The sequence below is a fragment of the Branchiostoma lanceolatum genome, chromosome 16 (assembly GCF_035083965.1).
Source record: "Branchiostoma lanceolatum isolate klBraLanc5 chromosome 16, klBraLanc5.hap2, whole genome shotgun sequence".
NCBI lineage: Eukaryota > Metazoa > Chordata > Leptocardii > Amphioxiformes > Branchiostomatidae > Branchiostoma > Branchiostoma lanceolatum.
This window is the reverse complement of record NC_089737.1, coordinates 12,085,353-12,101,628: the sequence shown is the minus strand read 5'-3', so window position 1 is coordinate 12,101,628 and position 16,276 is coordinate 12,085,353. Positions and strand designations below refer to the sequence as shown.

General features: G+C 43.7%; 2 protein-coding genes across 2 annotated transcripts; both read right to left on the bottom strand.

The window, feature by feature from the left end:
• Nucleotides 1–331: 331 nt before the first annotated feature.
• On the bottom strand, nucleotides 332–2,287 carry LOC136421833 (sphingosine 1-phosphate receptor 1-like). The gene has a single exon (XM_066409400.1). It carries the CDS (start codon nucleotides 1,677–1,679, stop codon nucleotides 342–344), a length of 1,338 nt encoding a protein of 445 aa, XP_066265497.1. The 5' UTR covers nucleotides 1,680–2,287; the 3' UTR covers nucleotides 332–341.
• Nucleotides 2,288–3,995: 1,708 nt separating this feature from the next.
• LOC136421834 (legumain-like) lies at nucleotides 3,996–15,983 on the bottom strand. Its single transcript, XM_066409401.1, has 13 exons — nucleotides 15,769–15,983; nucleotides 14,030–14,127; nucleotides 13,463–13,544; nucleotides 13,107–13,192; nucleotides 11,592–11,733; nucleotides 11,156–11,225; nucleotides 10,542–10,660; nucleotides 9,621–9,710; nucleotides 9,059–9,142; nucleotides 8,326–8,442; nucleotides 7,316–7,483; nucleotides 5,377–5,444; nucleotides 3,996–4,044 (listed from the first exon to the last, which is right to left on the bottom strand). The coding sequence occupies exons 1-13, from the start codon at nucleotides 15,919–15,921 to the stop codon at nucleotides 4,014–4,016; spliced, it is 1,308 nt and encodes a 435-aa protein (XP_066265498.1). The 5' UTR covers nucleotides 15,922–15,983; the 3' UTR covers nucleotides 3,996–4,013.
• Between the last annotated feature and the right edge of the window lie 293 nt (nucleotides 15,984–16,276).

Below are 16,276 nucleotides of genomic sequence, written 5' to 3'. Positions count from 1 at the left end.
ATTAGCTCTCACGCGATAGAAATTAGAGTTCGGCTGCCAAGCGCTCCCGGGTTCCAACTCTATCCCTACTACTGGGTCTTCCCCGCCCAAAAGGGGGTATCATCGCATCGCGCGAAAGGTCTGGTATCCAGGCTAGAGATCGATAGGCCAATGACAATGTTCGCAGGTCACCGAGTCCTTTCCAGTTTGATGGACCAGGTGTCGATTTTTGAATTTGGCTACCCTCTGGTGATCAACAAATACGGCCGAAGATCGTCGGACTGCATGTGTGGCAGAGGCCCAACAGAACTAGTCAGTCCATAACAGTGTCTTGTACACTGATTTGTTCATTTCCAATTAGCTTAAGACCAAGCGAGTGTTCTTTGTCCGTGGCCGCTTGTAGGTTGATCATCGTCGCTGTCCTGGCTTTGGTCCTCGCGGTTTTCCGTTGGCGTCAAAATTTCCAACGAGACTCCGACATTGTAGGCCACCTGTTGAGAGCCGTACATGTACTTGTGTTCACTGCTTGTCTGCCCCTTGTTGTCTTTTTGTCGTCGTTGCGTCGCAGAACCCACCCGTTCCCGTCTCGCCACTGCTACAACGGCCTCTCTGATAGCGTTGAATTTTGCGACCACCGCTGTTTTCAGCAAGGGCACGCGGAGACCATGGACGATCGGGTTGATGAGCGAGTTTAGGAAGGCTAGCAGCAGGCCCCACTGGGCAATGCCACGAATAGGACAAGTGTTCCGGTAAGCCTCGCATATGCGATGGGCTCCGAGAAACACAAAGTACAACAGCCAAGACACAAACGCTATCAACACTACTGTCATCACGGCTCTCGCTTTTTGTATTTTGTTTTGGTTGTTGAACGGCGGTGATGGCTTATCCGGCTGTTTGGACGGTCCAGGTTGCGGCTGAGTGTCCATCGCGCTGTTGCTTGCTCCCCGGCGGGGTCTTGTCGCTCGTGGCCCGCCGAGATTTCTGTTCTGCAGCCGCTTGACTGCTCGGTAGATGTAGACGTTCGCCCACAACGTAACGCACACTAGCAAGAGTAACATAACGACAACAAAAATGATATAGCCCAACGTAAGATAGCTAGCACACCCACCGCTGAGAGCGTAGTCTTTTTCTAAACAGTTCCACCCCATGAGTGACGAGAAGGTCATCGGAACGGTCACAACCCAAGACGCCAATATGACTACACACGCCTGCCGTCCGCTCACTTTGTTGTGATACACCACAGGGTGCACGATAGAGACATAACGATCGACGGACAGCAGAGTCAGTGCCGTCGTCGACAGGAGCATTGCAAGGCCTATGAACGTTCTTGCACTCAGTCTTTCCCATAGACCTGTCGCGTCGGGCCTAGATGCTAGATACATGCACACCACACCTGAGACTAGATCGGAAACGGCGAGGTTCGCTATGTAGAAGTACATGGCTTTCCGTAGCTGTTTCGTTCCTAGGATCCCCCACAGTACGCAAGAGTTGAAGAGAACGATGAAGACCCCAAAGATGCCCATGAACGCTCTGTTAACCGTCGCCCCGACGAATGGATTGCCATACGTAAAGCAGCGATCGTTCGCTTCGTGGTAGGTGAAATTTCTTTTCACGTAAAAGTAGTAGCAATCCAAAGCGTCGAGGAATGTCTCATCGGCGACGGGAGAAAGCAGGGCGGCATAAGATGCGTTGGACTCCATCCTTGCTGCAGTTTACAACCCCGCTCAGTATTTGGTAGGCTTTCCGCGAATGTACGACAGCGTTCCCTGTGGCCTAACGATCGAGTCTTCCGCTAACGTCTAATGTGAGATCAGTGATTCAACTGGCAGTTTACGTGGGAACCACGGTACATAATATATTCAAAATGCGTCAGCATCAATAGCAACTGAATTTATAGCGACTGAAAGGCCATCCAGCCTGCCATCAATCCATTTCGCCTGTAGCTACCAGATGGAGTAAAATTACTGCTTTTAAGCTTTTTCGGCAAAAGCGACAGAGAACAAGTCCTTCATTACCACTCAGCCAAAAGAATGGCATCTCACCTTTCGCCTGAAAGATTTTAGTTGAAAGAGCATTACATCACTTCAATAAGCACTAATTGTATGCTGGACGTTTGAGCACCTGATACAAACAAGTTCTATTTAAGACGATATACTAGTAATTCCTGCGAGACCCATAGTTCCTGCTTGGCAACATTGGTGGAAGAACAACTCCTAAAAGCATTTCCCTCTTGAATTTTACATGAATGGTAAGAACGATTTCTTCAGTTGTCTGTTAGGTGGGCGTTAACTAGTTCCTGCGAGAGTTTCTGCTTCGATAAAACGTACGGAGGATAACGCATGGCTGTTAATTGATTTTCAGATGTAAAGGACGAGAAAAACAACTTATCTCCAAGCAGATGTGGTGTACCGGTCGTGTTCAGTTGATTTATCTATGTACAAAAAGATGGTGGTTCGTCCGGTCACTTTTGAGGACCGCTTTCATCCATCATTTGCCTGTATTGTATGTGTCACATGAGTCCTCATGTGGCCGTAAAGTCCAATTTTGGCCCTGAACCTCCGGCCACAGTGTTCACATTGGATCAGGGTCGTGCTCTGTATGGGGTTTACTTCCCGTTCCTTGGGGAAACGATTTGACTAGTCCAGAACTACAATGATTTTTAAGGAGGGAGACATTTTAGTACAAACACAAAGCATACATGGTTTGAGGTCTGACTGTCTCAATCAAAAGTGCAATCCAAAGCGTCGAGAAATCTCTCTTCGTCAACTGGTGGAAGCTAGGAGATGAGATGCGTTTGACTCCATCCTTGCTACAAACTACAACTCCGCTCAGTATTCGGTTAGCCTCCGTAGCAGGCCATCCCACTTTTTTTTTTGGGGGGGGGGGTCGTATCTGCTTGAGCCCCCGTATCTGCAGATACGGGGCCCAAGCAGATACAGGGGCTCAAGCAGATACAGGGGCTCAAGCAGATACATTTTTGTTAATCGCTAGTAAAACGCTGGCAAGGCCTGCAACGGAGGCTAGTATTAAGTAGGCTTGCCACATATGTGCGACAGTGATTCCTATGGCCATGGCCTTAAACTACCGAGTCTTAGGTTTATTATTAGGTTCATAAACGTTCACATTGAATGCGAGGTCTGTGCTTCAACCGGTAGTTTTCGTGGAAAAGTACTCAATAAATTCAAAATGCGTCAGAATACCGTAGCAACTGAAAGAGTACATTACTGGTAAGTACATTGCAACTGCAAGGTTAAGGTTAGCATCTGACCTTTACGCACAGAGGACTAATCCAAATCAGTAAGAGACTTCAATTAGCGCTAATGGTTAACTGAACGTTGCAGCACGTACACCTGGCACAAACAAGTCTTAAAATAGACAGTATAATTCTTGCGAGATCTAGAGCTCCTGCTCGACAACACTGGTGAAAATACCGACTCCTGAAAGCCGTGCTGTCTGAGTCTTACATGAATGGTTAACATGCTTTCTTCAGTTGTCTTTTAGGTGGGCGTTATATATGGTTCCTGCGAGAGTTCTTTCTTATGTAAAACGTACAAAAGTCTTTACGTACAGACAGACAGACAGAGGGACATACAGACATTTAAACGCACATCCTCCATCGACTTCATCTGATGTTGGCCCATGCAAAAAAAGTATAATTATTCGTAATTGTGATGATCAAACGTAGTCTCTTATTAATTAGTAGCATTTTATGCCAAAAGAAGAAGGACAAAGTGAACATATAACGTTAAACATCGTGATATATTTCCACCGTGGTCATACAATGTTGTCAAGAACACATGTGTTGCCTCACCGACAATCGATTCATTACAGTTGGACTTAGCTACCTTCTCTAAGACTTGTAAAGTTGTATTGGCAGCTTGACAAATGGTCAGTACTCGAGACAATGTAGCTACCTACAGTCTAGCTTGGTCGTCTGTAAATGAATTTGGAAAAGTCTGCTGACTTATTTGACAACAAAATTCAACAAGCTACAAATATCTTTAGAATCACAGCAGTTTCGTTGCCACCATCCTTTAGCAGACGCTGTCCATGGCAGAGGTCACACTGAAAATAGAATAAATCACGTCAGGTTTAGCATGTCACAAAACATGTAGAAAATAATACCGATTCAGATAGGATGCGCGTAGTTACAAAGTTTATGTTGCTTGTGCTATATTTAGAGATGACTTCACAGAAAATACAAGAAGCAAAATATCAATCGATGTCAAACATAATGCTTGTGTGTATAGTGTTTGTCAAAAATGGTTGGGATATCGAATGACATATCCAGTATATTGTGAACATAAGAAACAGAACTATAACTGAACACTGTCCATGATCATCCAGTGTTGCTATCTTTACCTTTGCCAAGGAAGGTTATATTTTCGGTAGCCTTTGTGTGTGTGTGTGTGTGTGTGTGTGTGTGTGTGTGTGTGTGTGTGTGTGTGTGTGTGTGTGTATTTTTCCAGCCATCCCGCGGGGCCTGGTAGAGGCTAGGATTGTATTGATATTTGATATGTAATCTTTGCTTCTGGTTTGTATCCATGTGGCCTCTAGCTATAGCACGCTCCGCATCCGGCGTGTGGCTTCGTGTGTGCTGGTGCCTAATTGATACGGAATCTTCAAATGCCAGCTACGGGGGTCCAGCTGTTAATTGTGCCCTACGAGTAATCAAACTCCAGTATCATGTGAATCAGAGAACCTGTAGCAAGCGGGAGACAGCTTGTATGAAGCCGCGGAAGCATTTTTCTTTTCGGGACTCAGTGTGGGTGGACTGAGGGAGCCTACCATGGGAGCTCATTTCCTGTCTTTGTCTTTGATTTCCTGTCATACGCATGTATATTGCTTTATGAGAGCCAGTGGGAACAAATGCCAGAGGGGTATAAAAGTCAGAACTTCACCAACCTATGTAATTTAGCATCTGTCATTGAAAAAGCCGACAGGGCGAAACCGGCATGACAGGCTGAATAAAAGTTCTAAACGGGAACTATGCGGCTCCAGATGTCTTATTTAGGGATGACTGCGGTGCGATAGATGTTGGTTAGCTTGAGGAATGTGTCCACTCTACTTCATATTTAGAGTGTCAGTGGGGAAATGCAGAATCAGCAAGAAATTCCCAGTATAGTGACGTCTCAAACAAGGAATTTAAAATAACTTAAGATACTTCACGGACATCTACTAAGTTACACAAACTTCCACCAGGGTGCATAACTCTGAAAAGATACGTCCGAACAGATCTCTAATCAAACGCCAGTATAATGTAATTCTGTATATCTAAATTGTGCATAACTTGGGGGTGCTGCAATAGAGATCTTTCCACCCCCTGTTTTTCAAAGTGTCGGATTTTTGTTAATAGAGGTTAATATATATTTGACTGTTTGTTGTGACGTGTCTTACCTGTCCAGAGGCACCTGTTCCTCGCACAGGTTGACCAGGGCGTACATGTGGCGCAGAGCATGCTCGTGCTGTGGTAACACATACAGAAAGTTAAAGTTAAAGTTAATCGCTGTTTAAGACAATAGGATTAGACAAGAAATGTACAAAAATGTCAAAGCAGGACACTTTTATATACCTGATGTCATGTAAGAACGAACATATAATAGACAAAATATGTAGCCATATTTCAAAATGTTTCAAGAGAGAAGAAACTACTAGGTGATCAACATTAGTTTTTCAATGTTAGAATGTAGCTGTTTATCAATTTATGTTTTGCATTATGCTTCCTATAGACCACGTGTGTGCATATGTGCATTTAGCCCACCTAGGCAGGAATATGCAATAAAGACTGTTAAAGTTAAAGTTGAAGTTGAAGTTAAAGTTGAATTTAAAGTTAAAGTTAAAGTTAGAGTTAAAGTTAGAGTTAGAGTTAGAGTTAGAGTTAGAGTTAAAGTTAAAGTTAAAGTTAAAGTTAAAGTTAAAGTTAAAGTTAGAGTCCTCCCGCGCCACTTGGCGGAGCCTATGGCGGCGCCCATTTCTGATCCTCTGCCCTTGGACCACACAACGTTGTGCACGTCTCTACAGCAGGGGGCTAGTCCGCTGGTAGTGATGTGTGAGTTTAACTTCCAGATTCTTTCCCAAATGCTGAGTGCTAAGCAGATAAAACAGTATGTACCATGTATTTTCTACAGTCTTTTGGTATGCCTCGGCCGGGATCGAACTCACGACCTACCGTGTGCAAGGCGAACACTCTACCCTTTAGGCCATTGCACTGTTTACAAGCAGAAAGCTCCACAGAAAAAGTTTCAACTATCATAATACTCTGAATGAGGATTGAAAGAACAGGCATGACAGGAACAACGGTGTCCTATTTCAGAATTCCCAGTATTCTCGTTAGAAAAGAAAACTGTCACCTCCAATCAACTTTCTGGGCGCCCCCCCCCCCATCTATAGATTATGAATTAATTCATTGGTGTAAAGAGACATGAATCGAAGTTGAAACGTTCTGGCTTAGGGGTGGGTACCGGTACCGTGTACCGGTACAAAACCGGTATTTCTTAATGGACCGGTCCAAAAAAACCGGTCCGTATAAAATCAGTGGACCGGCCTATGGACCGATAAGAAAATTCATAGTACCAGGCGGCCACATAACTGGTCTAAGAAAATACAAAACAGCAGATTTAACTTCGTTTTCGAAGACGTTAGCTGTAAATCATACCTAAAAACACTTAAAGGATTAGTAAACAGACGGCGAGACGAGTATAATTATAATTTTGAGACAAAGTGCAAACCTAAGAAATCATTTCATTCCAGACATGACGTTTGGAGACTTTTGTGTGTGTCTCGCTCTCCAAAATATGATGTACTGCGACACTACTATAATCAGGTACAGGTCCAGACCTGGACCTGACCCTCTAGACCTGGACCTGGACCGGACCTGAATTGTTTGTACCGGTACCCACCCCTATTCTGGCTGCCTTTTGAGTGAATATCTTTAAATCTTGGATCTCTGCCGACAGAATCGGCGATCGTGCCAGATCGCAATCTCTGTCCTGCCCTGACAAATTGTCAAGTCAAAGAAAGTCCTTCTAGCACCAGATGGTGCACAGGGTGGCGTCTATCTCCGTTTCAGTAGCCCTTGGGCCACACAACTTTGTGCAATCACTACAGCAGGGGGCTAGTCCACTGGTAGTGATGTGTGTTTAACTGCCACACTCTTTCCCAAATGCTGAGTGCAAAGCAGAGAAAGCATATACCCTTTTTAAAGTCTTTGGTATGACTCGGCCGGGGATCGAACTCACGACCTACCGTGTGCAAGGGGAACACACTCCACGGACTAGGCCATTGCACCGACCTATAATGCCCTGACATATAGATATCAATGTATATGTCATCTGACCTGCGACAGGTCGTAGCACTTGTCGTGGAAGTAGTTGACGGCGGCCTTGTAGCAGGCGCGGGCGGTGATGTCACGGTGGTGGTTCACAAGGATGTCCTCAGCCTTGTCCGCGTCATCCGTTACCATGGTAACGATGTCCCTCATGGTCTGGGCAATGCTCGTCCGTAACTGTCGACGGGATACAAAGAAAATGATAAAAAACATCTATAGAAAGAGATTGTACGACAAGAGATGTTTACTTGTCTTAATGTGTATATTTAGTTCGACCTTATTCGAGTCCCTCGTTTGAATCCCTCTACATGGAAAATCGCTATTTTTTCTCCTTTTGGACTCATCTTTCCTTTTATTTAATCATTAATCTATAGTTATTTTTCGTACAAAATTCAACAAGCCACGTACAAAATGCAGGACTTTTCTATGCATACACATGATGTTGTTCTCTAAAGAGCTACACCTGAAATAATACACCATTGATAGAGCATAATTAAAAGTTACATATTCATCTTGTATTTCTTATATAGCTTACTAATTATAACGTTGAGTTCCTCCTTGAGCTCGGCCAGCACAGGCCTCCCCCTTGATATCGATATCCAAAAAACTACATATATGTATCTTGTAGATACACATATATAGTGTATATCTACATATATCTTGAATATAAGCTACTTTAATCTTGTATTTTTCTTTACTAACGTTGAGTTCCTCCTTGAGCTCGGCCAGCACAGCCTGCCTCTCCTCCTCAATATCCAAAAACTACATATATCTTGTACATATATCTACATATATATTGTATGTACACACATATACCGTGTATATCTACATATATCTTGAATATAAGCTACTTAAATCTTGTATTTGTACTGACGTTGAGTTCCCCCCTTGAGCTCGGCCAGCACAGGTCTCCCCCTTAATATCCAAAAAATACATATATGTATCTTGTATATACAGATATATCGTGTATATCCACATATATCTTGAATATAAGCTACTTTTATATTTTTTTTACTAACGTTGAGTTCCTCCTTGAGCTCGGCCAGCACAGCCTGCCTCTCCTCCTCAGACTCTGCGGTCTCCAGTCGGAGGTTCAGGATGGCGAGGGGGACGTCAGGGGAAGGCACAGCGTCATGCTGAAAAACAACATACAACGTATAACCAATCGCTTCCTGCCCAATACTCTGTAAACATATACGTATAAAATAAAACATACAACGTAGCATCATAAGCACGTCATGTATTTTTTTGGGTAGCTGACTCAGAATCTGGAGGCTCTGTGTTTGAATCCTTTGCAGGCCCCCCAACTGCCATTGAGAACATTACTTTATGCCTATTTCTCTACTCCACGAAAGATGGCGAGGGGGACGTCAGGGGAAGGCACGACGCCATGCTGGAAAACAATATACAACGTAGCATCATAAGTACGTCATATCTTGTGTTTGGGTAGTTGACATAGAATCTAGAGGCTCTGTGTTTGAATCCTTAGCAGGCCTCCAGTGCCCTTTTTTAAAAACAAGATCGTATCCGTCCAAGGCACTTTATATTTCCAGATTAGCAGTAACAGAATTAAGTATATACACAACAGTGCTTAGTAACATAGTAAGGACCTAAGCACTATGTCTTCTATAGGACATCTCCAATGGCCGGAGATTCTTAGTTTAAATCCCTAGCAGCCCCTACGTGCTGTGCCTTTGAGAAAAGCACACACAATTGACGAGACGGGTGAGGTAGAACTACGACGTTGCTTACCGGGACCTGCCTGTAGGCTGGGAGGGATATCGATGGGTAGTTGGTGGTTCCCTGGTACTGTCCGATGATGTCATTCTTCATGTTCTATACTCGAAAAAGAGCATGGCATCTTAGATTCAAGAAACCATTGATTATTCGACATGAAATCAAACGAATGAAGGAAGTAACGAATCTGAAAACATCTGAACAAACATTAAGTTCTGAAAATTTCAAATGTTTTTACACATTATAAATGTGGCCATTTCTTCAGCCACTCCATCAGTCGATCCTCACTCTTCCTCTTCTAGTCGCCTTCATAGCTTTGGTTTGATTTATACATAATCTGCATCGGATGAATTATTTGATATGTCTTTCAGTTGACGTCAAACATAAGCCCCACAGTTGATGACGTCAAACATAAGCCCCACAGTCAATGACGTCAAACATAAGCCACACAGTTGATAACGTCAAAATAAGCCACACATTGAATGAATAAACATTAGCCCCACATTTGATGACGTCAAACATAAGCTACACAGTTGATGACGCCAAACATGGACCCCACAGTTGATGACGTACTCACCATGTCGCCATACTCCTGTACGTGGCTCCGGTTGGTCAGCATCTTCACCTTTTCAAACTGCTGCTGGAGGGTCTCCTTCTGAACACTCTCCTGATCGGCGCAAAAAAAAGGTATGATCAGATAAAAACACCTGTGTGGTAGACCGGGAGGGAGTGATAGGCAAAGAAGACACTAGATGCACTCGTTGGATTGAAAAGGCTGTATGGATCAGGAAATCTACTCCAGTCAAGAACTATGATGAGGGGGAAATGAACTCAGTCACGTATGAGACCGCATTCTTCACACTGTAGAAGCGACACCTAACTGCAGTGCGAAGTAGAACCGGTCCGTATTGCCCCAATGAAGGTAACATACCGTCACAGAGACATCGGCTAGGTTAAAAAACTTGACTGTGTACAAAGAACTTTGTTATCAAGAAGTATGATCTTGTTTCACTGCATGGTAACGTCCTAAGAATAGCACAGGAAGATAATAAGCTATCACTAGAAACCGAAAAAGAAATGCACCCTAGCTCAAGAATAGATCTGGTAAGAAAGCAATTACAAAGAGTAGAAACAAAAAGGTAAGAAAGTGCATAGACTGTGGAGGAATTACAAGAACAGGTGAAAATAGATGGTCCCATCACATCCAGCCGTGGTAGAGTGACCATGGATATGTCCTTGGTACTGAAATCACAGTCTAGAACAACTGCAATACGTTTTCGGGATAATGATTCGGTATTTCAAATGACAATGTCAGAGAAACGACTTATATCTTTTGTAAAGCCTTATTTGAAGTCAGAATGGTGAAGAAACTCAAAAGAAAACTAGCACTAGTACAAACTCAGGTATCAAAGTATATTATGTTTTCAATGTCAACAAGAAGACATGTGTTTTGTACAGGAACGTTTTTCCACCACCCCAAATGATTACTGTTGCTTACCACATCTGTATCCTCCATCCAGTTCACGCTGTACAGATCGCCCAGGTACGTCTTGCGTTTCTTGTCCATGTAGCACGCGTAGGACGACTCCTTACCGTTAGCAGCGGTGGTCGCGAAAACTGGAAGAGAGGAAAAATAAACGTAAGGAAAAATCAAGGGTTTCTATCAATTCTGTAGAAGTAGAATTTGCTAAAAGCGAACGGAAGATCTTGATTATTTTAGTATCATGGTTGATGCGATGATAACTTGCCTGAAAAAGTAGCAACATTTTCAAATCTATCTCCGTAAAAAGGGAGATATTGTTTTTGGTCTTTCGGTTTGTTTGTTTGTTTGTGTTGTAGTGTGTCCACAGTAGTGCAGGTTGAGGTTCCTGGGTTCAAGAATGGCATGTGTACAAGTGTGGCATGTAATGAGTCATAGCTCCTCCACCCACACAGTTATTCCAGGTCTCTAGTTACGTGGTAGAATGTATAAGGGGACGTAGTGGACACCTGAATAACTGTGAAGCCCAGCGGCTAAGGAAATGGAGATGGGTACCCTTACACTATATAGTCCGAGAAGGACTTGAACGTTAAGTAATAGGTAGGAAATGAATAGAAACTGTCTTCACTCACTGTTGATGTTATCTGGGAGGAGCTTGTCAAACATCGAGCCGGATTCACAAGACTCCAGGTAGAACACCAGCTGAGCAGTGTGAAAAAAACGTTTAGTGGTACAGCGAGGTGTTTTATCCGACGGTAATCATTCATTACACACTTTGTACCGAAATGTTGAGGTTAAAGTTATATCTAAACCGGAAGCACCGCTGCAATACTGTAGAAAGCCGCTCGGAGGTCAATGATAAAACTTAACCTATGTTTTCCCGACACCTGCCCACCTGCCAAATATCACGAAGATCCATCCACGGCCAGAGCTTCTCGTGTTATGCTGTTTCACATACACTTGAATATGGCCCTTAAAGAAATTACGATTCCTTTTTCATCTTTATCGAATTTATTTTCCCACTGAATCCCCTTCCCCTTTGCGCGTTTCATTGACCGATGCCCTTACCTTACTGAACTTGTTCTCCTGGTGCATCTCCTTGAGCGTGGTGACGAGGTCATCTGCGTGCAGCATCCCTCCGTGCGGCATGGCCACAATACCCGGCGCTCCGTGGTCCGTGTAGTACACAAACACGTTATCGTGGGGGCCGCTAAGTACAAATGAATGAATGAGTGAGTGAGTGAGTGAGTGAGTGAATAAATGAACGAATGAATAACAGATCATCGGCGTGCAGCATGCCTCCGTGGGGCATTGCCACAATACCCGGCGCGCCGTGATCCGTGTAGTACACAAACACGTTATCATGGGGACCGCTATTAGAAATATGTATGATGAATGAGTGAGTGAATGAGTGAATGAATGAATAACTGAATAAATGAACTGAATGAATGAGTGACAGATCATCGGCGTGCAGCATCCCTCCGTGCGGCATTGCCACGATACCCGGCGCGCCGTGATCCGTGTAGTACACAAACACGTTATCGTGGGGGCCGCTATTAGAAATACGAATGAATGAATGAAGGAATAAATGAATGAATGATAGATCGTCGGCGTGCAGCATCCCTTTAGCCTCTACCAGGCTCCAGAGGCGGCTGGCAAGAGTAGAAATGTGTCAAATAGACAGAAAAACATGCAAAACGAGTTAGTCTACTATAGGGGTACAGTTTGCCGGCCTGAAGCATATTGGACCCTCTCTCCGTAGGCGACTCCCTCAGCATACTATTCACTCTATTTGGCCAATTTCTACTATTTTTCCAGTCATTCGCGGGGCCTGGTAGAGGCAAGTATGCCTCCGTGCGGCATGGCCACGATACCCGCGCACCGTGGTCCGTGAAGTACACGAACACGTTATCACGGTGATGGGGCAAGGAAGAGAGTGTTTTGCTTTTTGCTTTTTTTTCGAATAAAAAGAAGAAAAAAACTTTATTCAACAGAATAAAATAACATTAACAAAGACGACAAAATAACACAAGAGTACACACAGACTGGATTACGTGCACATGCTACCCAGTAAAAGCATTTGCAATATCCCCTAAAAGCATTTGCAAGAGTGTTAATGGTGTACACTTGATTGCCTACACTGACTCTATTCTTGCACACTTGACAATGGCTACAAATGATAACTAGGGAGCCCAAGCCTACACCACTTCTTCCTTACATCAAATGCCATCTGTCACCAAAGAATCATGACCATAGCATATCTAGGAAAAAAAGTTCAGAAACCGGAAGTTCTGCTGCATTACCAAGGTCACACACCAGGGGCCCAGGTCCCAAATACAAATGTATCATGGCAATCCTTTCAGAGGTTCCTAACATATGTTGGCCACAGATTGACGGAAACACACAGACACAGACACACACACACACAGACACGCAGACACACACACACACACACGCACAGACAGACACTCTAAAAACAAAACCCTCATTTTTCATGGAGGTAGCAGCATAGGAAATAAACATTACAACATTATGATGTTGCGTTCTTGTTTGAAGATATGAAAATCATAGAATGGGACTGACCTCTGGATGACCTTCCCGCTGCCGATCCCGGCCACGCCCTCCCTGTCTCCCTTCAGCACACGCAGGAAGTTCTTGGCCGTCACGTCCTAACAGGAAATGACGTACAATTAATTGATTAGCGGAAATGACGCACAAGTATTGACACGTGTGCATCGTTTTATAATTTTTTTCACGAATACAATTGCAAATGTACATCACAAAACTAAGAATCTTACTTTAAAACTTCTAGTCCCCATTACCAAACATGGAGTAGTTCACGTAACAATAAGGCACACTTGCAAGCAAAACTTGCGTTAAGTTGTTAAGAATGGGAAAAATATTAATGATATTCTTTTTGTTTCGATATTGTGACTTACAAATCTGGTGTAGTCCTTGGGAACGCCGTGATACACGTCCTTCCCGTCAGGGTGGTTAATGATGATTCCTTTCGTGGGGTTCCTGGTCACAGGGAAAGGCAAAGGATTAGGTCATGATTGAAAGGTACATTGTCACGACACCATGTATATGGGCGTCTAGAAAATACACGAGGAATTTTGGGACCGGCACCAGTATACCTGTAGATAGAACATCATCATCTTGGCGTGAGAACGTCACGGATGGCCATAACCCTCCTCTTCAGGCCAGTCCAGATACAACACAGAATCGATATTGCATCGGGTATAGTAAGTCAAATCACTGTCGTTTGTAAGGTTTGCGTAAACACCATGCACCTTAGAATTTAACTTACAAATTGTCTTAATCTCACTCAAATGTTATGACGTCGGTCATGTAAGATGGCTCTGGTTACCGAAGGAGTCGTTGAACTGATTTCTTTAAATACACAGCTCCCTCCTTTATATGATTTTTTGGGGGGAGCAGGATTGCAGTAGCGACAGTCTGAATGCATTTTCGGCCAATCTGATAGCTGTCAATCACAGCCATACCTGATGTTGTGCGCGAGGTCGTCCGCCATCATGACGACTATCCGCTCATCCGGGATGCCGTTCCTGTGCAGGATCTGGTAGGCGTGGCACACGTCAGCCTAGGGGAGAGGGAATAGACGGACTAAACTTTAATTTGGTATTGTACAGCCATGTTCATCCGTATATCATCATGTTATCATCATGTTTCATACTCTTAAGAAGTTGGAGAGTACACATTTCAGATGGTTATATTACATCGAAATGTCGGCCACACACAACATTTGCACACCGAATCCCAAGTTATTTTAAAGCTATTTTGAGACAATTTTCCTGCCGTACTTGCTGACAAGGAATTCCACGATAGTTCTAAAAAAGACCCACCAATATTTGTATTTGTTCACGTTTTGTACAATGAAAAATGTCTTCTGGTCTTGAATCAACTGTGTTTATGCAATTTCAATTTCCAATAACAAGAGAAGACTGACACCAAAAAAGAAGAGATTTAATCATCTAATTGTTAACTTGTATCAATATTGAATGGTTGTACAGAAGTTAAACCGAATTGAGCTCCTTTTTAACAGGGGGGGGGGGGGGGGTAGTTCTCGTGTGAAGTTAATGTTGTTACATCATTTTCAGGTAGGTCGAGTGTACATGACGTTGTGAAGACCTCGAGTAAAGCACATGATCAATATGTACGTTGGCCGGTAACCTCCCAGGTTTGTTTGCTATAAAAAAACACTTGAGTTGTCAGGGTCCAAACCTTCCTCGTCTCGTGTTCATGACTCCCAAACGCGTTCAAGTATTTTTGTTTTAAAGATGTGACTTTAATGTCTTATATGCACTTGGAAGATGTCAAGAATCTTGAACCGGCCGCGGACCGTGCAGTACGGTAGGGAATTAGATCAAGACGGTAGTGACACTTCTTTGTGAATTTTTGTCGCACTTTGAAGTCCAAACAGACCTTCTCAGTATTCATGATCAAAATGCATACTTCGACAGCAATACTTTGTCTTTGCATCCGCTGATATGACGATACATAGGAACATATTTACCATAAACAACAGCGGCTGAGGACATGTTCGAAAAGAGATCACCACACAAATCTTACGGTTGTTACCAATCGGATATTATATAATTATATAGAATATAGAATGTCATTGCTGAATCATCAGTAACGTTATATGGATTTGCAATTCACATTGCAATTTGAAAAAAAAGGAATATCTAAGGTTTTCCATTTGCAAGTGTCGCAGGTAACATTTACTAACATACATGCAATTCCACCAGGGACAGGGTACATAATTCCGCCACCCTGAAAAGACACGTCCAAGCAGATCTCCAACCCAACATCCTCCAGTATAATGTACTCCTGAATATCTAATCTGTGCGTATCTGGGAGGTGCTGCACCAGAGATCTCTTAAATTCACTGTTTTTCAATGCAAAGTGGCGGATTCATGTAACCAGGCGGATTTATGTTAACGGAGGCTACTACTTGAACGTAGTCTCCAAGCAGACCTCCGGGTTGCAAAGATCGTATCCAACAGGCAGAAGAGCTTTTTATAGCAACCCAATAAAACTCCTTCTGCCAGTTGGATACGGTCTTTAAGCTTTGCAACCCGTAGGTCCGGTGCTTGGAGACTACGTTCAAACAAACCCCCTTGGCTCAAGTACTGTGCTTGGAGACAATAAAAACTCATTCTGCCAGTTGGATACGGTCTTCGCAACCCGTAGGTCTGCTTGGAGACTAACTTGAACGCACCTGGTGACGGTAGTTTCCCCAGCCGGTAGACCCAGCGATCAGCACAGCCCAGTTCACGCCCGGCTCCGGCTCGGCCACGGGGATCGCCTCCTCAAAACCCGCGGGGAAGCCGAGAGCGGCCCCAAACAGGGACAACATCACGATGTACAGCATTGTGGAGGTACCAACGGGAACAGGACAGGTGTAGAAGTACGTCTGATACAAAAACGTATAGAAGGAAGTCGAACTTTGGACCAATGGAGAAGTCACGAGGTATGCAGGTGGTCGCTTGGACGCCAGGTTATATTCGGGCATGTTTGCAATATTATGTCACACTGCAAATAGACATAGAAATATGACTGTACCCGCGATTGTTCCCTTTTGTTTTGTTAAAGACACATTAACACGTAATAACATGCATGAAAGGACTTGGTGATTCCAAGCGCAATTGCATGATTTGGGGAATTGCTTGACTTTGCCAACACAAAGTACATTGAATTTAAACCTCGTGTGACAAGCAACGCTCTTT

Coding starts and splice junctions, on each gene's coding strand:
- LOC136421833 (XM_066409400.1), bottom strand. CDS start 1,679: ATGGAGTCCAACGCATCTTATGCCGCCCTGCTTTCTCCCGTCGCCGAT.
- LOC136421834 (XM_066409401.1), bottom strand. CDS start 15,921: ATGCTGTACATCGTGATGTTGTCCCTGTTTGGGGCCGCTCTCGGCTTC. Junction 14,128..15,768: donor GGGGAAACTACCGTCACCAG/GTGCGTTCAAGT, acceptor CCTCTCCCCTAG/GCTGACGTGTGCCACGCCTA. Junction 9,143..9,620: donor TACAGGAGTATGGCGACATG/GTGAGTACGTCA, acceptor TTTCGAGTATAG/AACATGAAGAATGACATCAT.